Source organism: Solanum verrucosum, unplaced genomic scaffold (assembly GCF_900185275.1).
Source record: "Solanum verrucosum unplaced genomic scaffold, falcon-dt-bn FXZP01000081.1, whole genome shotgun sequence".
Classification (NCBI taxonomy): Eukaryota; Viridiplantae; Streptophyta; class Magnoliopsida; order Solanales; family Solanaceae; genus Solanum; species Solanum verrucosum.
The window spans coordinates 644,219-648,324 of NW_026020233.1; the positions used below are offsets into that span (position 1 = coordinate 644,219).

The following is a 4,106-nucleotide window of genomic DNA, read 5'->3' on the forward strand; positions in this document are numbered from 1 at the left end:
ACCTAAAATCGAATGGTTTCTTTCCCAATCACTTAGATTCGAATACCCAACATTAGTATACGATAATCTTCTCAAAACTACCCTTGAAACACTAACATTTATCTCAAAAATTCATCAAAACCTCAACAATCATGATTATGAAAGAAAATTCAATAAAACTCATCAAGAACTCAAATCTTTTAACTTCATGAACGAAATTTCGCTGAAAATAACATGATTTGTGTGTGGGTGAACGAACCCAATGCTATGTGAAATCACATACCTCTTTGGGATCAAACCCTTGGAGAAAATTCGCAGAAAAACCTTCGATTTCGCAAGAACTTGATGAACGCCCTGACCTTTCTCCTTTTTTATTCTCTTTTCTCTTCTTGAACTCTTTTTCTCAAAACCTAGCATAATTTAGGATTGTGTAAATTGAATCAAATCAATTTAGACCCCTAATTAATTACTAAAAATGAATTAAATCTGATAGGATAAGGAAAAGACCAAAATACACCTCTTAAATCCGGGTAACTTTCCTTAAATAGACATCCCGTCTTCAAACAGTCTAATGTCCCTCATACGATCTCAAAAATTTATAAACTTGGTGGCGTTGGAAAGAAGATTTCAAGACCTTTCATTTGATATCTTATGGGCCACCTAACATATCATGTACTGAAAGTTATGATCATTTGAATTGACCCAAAATTCATAATTAGCATAACTTGCCAAAATTTTCAAATTTACTCTTTCCAAAAATGGTTCTTTTTAAGGCGGAATGTTACACCTTCACTCACTCATGTTTCATGATAACATGACTGTTGTGTAAAAGAGTCAAAAAAATAATTTAATTGTGGATTTAAATGATTTCGTACGGTACCAAATTTTAAAAATCTACTTGAAATAAAGGTATAACTTTAGGGGGACTTTAGTATTTTCTCATTTTAGTCTATTTTCCTTCTTACAAAAAACAAAAAAAGAAAAGAATTTTTTCTAAAGGAATAAATCAAAATTTGAAAAATATAAGTACCAAACAAAAATTACATAATAAAGTTTCCTATAAGCTATATGTGCGTGTACAGATCTTGGTGTTCTGATGAGGGTAGGCTTAGCCTCATGTGTGATTATGCTCATCAAATTCTTTCTTCCATGCAGCAAATGACTATTAAGCCCTTTTCCCTCAAATCCCATCTCACTTCACCCTACACACCTCTCTGCAAGAAAATTTTTTGGGGTTGTAAATATGTCAGTTTGAATGGATTTGTTTGGACTTTTCTTATAATTTATCAATTGGTTTCTTGCTTTATCTCTCTCTCTCTCCAAAAATAAAAATAAAAAGGACCACACCTTCTTAAACCCCTCTCCCTATCTATTCTTTCATTTTGTTATTAGTGGTAGAAATCACTAATTTTAGATTTGAACTTTTACTTTTCAAGATCTTTTGAAATTTTTTAGGAGATCTAGCTCTCAATAAAGGCAACTAATTTTTAAGAAAAGATATTGGTAATTCACTTTTACTACTTCTCATCATTCCTATTTGCAAATTTCAAAACCATCCACATGAATTTATAAACTTCATTTGACCTTGTCCTTTTCTTGAAGAAAAGACTCTTCCTTTTTTCCTAAAGTTGAGTTCTTTTGCATGGATAGTAGTAGCATGTTGAGGGACTATAGGAAAGGGAATTGGACAATTCAAGAAACAATGGTACTTATAGAAGCAAAGAAAATGGATGATGAAAGGAGAATGAAAAGGCAAGGAGGGGATGGTAATAGTAGTAGTGAAAGAGGAAATATTAATAAACCAGGAGAATTAAGATGGAAATGGGTGGAAGATTATTGTTGGAGACATGGATGTTTGAGGAGTCAAAATCAATGTAATGACAAGTGGGATAATCTCATGAGGGATTTCAAGAAAGTTAGGGAATATGAAAGAAGAGTGTCTGAGAAATTATTATTAGCTCAAGGGGATGATGACAATATTATAAAGTCTTATTGGAAGATTGAAAGGATTGAAAGGAAAGAAAAGAACTTGCCAACTAATATGTTGCCTGAAATTTATGAAGCATTGGTTCAAGTTGTTGATAAAAGGGGTCAAAAAGTGCTTGTTGGTACTTCTTTCAATCCAAGCACAACTTCTATGTCTCCCACATTGCAACAACTTCAAATTGCAACTTTGCCACTCCCACCACCACCACCACAACTATTACCACCACCACCACTTGGACAACTACCACCTAATATTCCTTACACTCAACCTTTACCTACAGTAGGTACTCTTTCTCTCACTCTTTTTTTTTTTTAATTATAGTATTTTTGAATTTATGTCACATTTATTACATGTAGAATTTCTATTACTACTACTAGACTATAAGCTTTTTAATATATCATTAATTGTATAGTCACTATTCGCCAACTAGTAGTACTATTGAGAAGTCCATTCTCATTTGCAATCTAATAGCTTTATTCAAGTTCTACTTGGATGTTATGTCCATATTGGGAAATTAATATTGATCACTTGATATATTCAATGAAGGTCAATTCATTTGCCTAATTTTTATTCTATGGAACATAATATTAAGTGTACTCTCCTAAGTTATGTATCAACCTTTTGTTTTCTTAGGTATAATTAAGCTAATAAAAGCATGTTGTTCTCAAGCTTTGCCAATGAATTTTCCAAGATTCATCAAATATTCTAGTATATATAGTGTTCTATTGAGCTTGCAATATTATTCTTGATTATTACCCTTCTTTGTGTATTGAATTCATTTTTCTCACTCTCTATCCCCTCTTTGTATGTCATCCTCATGGCCTCTTGGGGTGCAGTTGGTAGGGTTTTAGTGCATTGTGTAGCTGGACCTTAAATTTATATTTCACTAAGAATATAGAAAACTTTAATTTTGTACTTCAAAAATTTTAGTAGGAGTTAAAAGTTGAGCAAAATAAATAGTAAAAATTCAAATAACTAATCACAATTTGCTTGGAAATAAGATCTTGTCATTTAATTTGTTGTTGTTTGAAGTTGGACCTTGCATTCAATTATATCAAGATTAGTGGGCACCTAATATATTGATCTATGTTTTGCATACTTGAATTTTAATATATTTACTCAAGCTAGAGGAGGGTCTATTCTCTCTAATCTTTCAAGGTAAGGGTAAGGGTGCATCCTTCCTAGAGTACTTCATTTGTGGGATTATACTGAATATGTTGTTGTCTGTTGAAATGTTGACATAGTGTTTGGTTTACATGTGTTTTGTAGATGTGTGATAGCTCAGATCGCGATAAAAGTGAACATTCAGATTCACCAGCAAAGAGGAGAAGAAAAGGCGAAGGAGGAGGAGGAGAAGCGAGTGGGACTAGTGGTGATCATCATAACATAAACAACTTGCAAGAAGTTGGTAGTGCAATCTTCAAAAGTGCTACGATTATAGCCAAGACGATTAAAGCATCTGAAGAGGGAGAAGAGAGAAGACACAGAGAAATGTTGAATTTGCATGAAAGAAGACTGCAAATTGAGGAATCAAAAGCTGAGATTAATAGACAAGGCATCAATGGAATTGTTGATTCTATCAATAGACTTGCAAATTCAATCCTTTCTTTAGCTTCTAACAACCAACCACCTCCACCTAACTAGAATTATTCTACTACTAAAACACATTGCTAGAGACCAATTAATCACAATTCATTGTACATATACCTCATCATCAACTACTCATAATTTATCATTAATTAATTCATCATGTAATCTTGTGGATAATATTCCACCTAATAGGTCTCTCTCATGTAATACCGAATTAAAGGGTTGCTCTTAAGAAGTGCTTATTTTTAAAAATATTTTTCAATTTTTTTTTGGTTTTCTAATATGATTGATAGTATCAATTGAGAGAATTTTAGTTATTATTTCTTATCACACGAGACTCTGCAATGTATGGCATCATTGTCAATGTCCTCACTACCTTGGATACTCTCATTCAAAATTAGAAGAATATTTAATTTTTAAAGTAGAATTATTTGGGTAATAATTCTCTACTAAATAATATCAACATCGAAAAAAATAATCTTTGAAACTTTAACATTTCAATTATTAATGTTTTGGCAATTACATCTGGAGTAGAAAAAACTAACAACTA

At 32.0% G+C, this 4,106-nt stretch overlaps 1 protein-coding gene across 1 annotated transcript; it reads left to right on the forward strand.

Moving 5' to 3' along the window:
- The first annotated feature begins 1,616 nt into the window (after positions 1-1,616).
- On the forward strand, positions 1,617-3,630 carry LOC125832757 (trihelix transcription factor ASR3-like). The gene is made up of 2 exons (XM_049511953.1): positions 1,617-2,245; positions 3,236-3,630. The coding sequence occupies exons 1-2, from the start codon at positions 1,622-1,624 to the stop codon at positions 3,608-3,610; spliced, it is 999 nt and encodes a 332-aa protein (XP_049367910.1). The 5' UTR covers positions 1,617-1,621; the 3' UTR covers positions 3,611-3,630.
- The last annotated feature ends 476 nt before the right edge of the window (positions 3,631-4,106 follow it).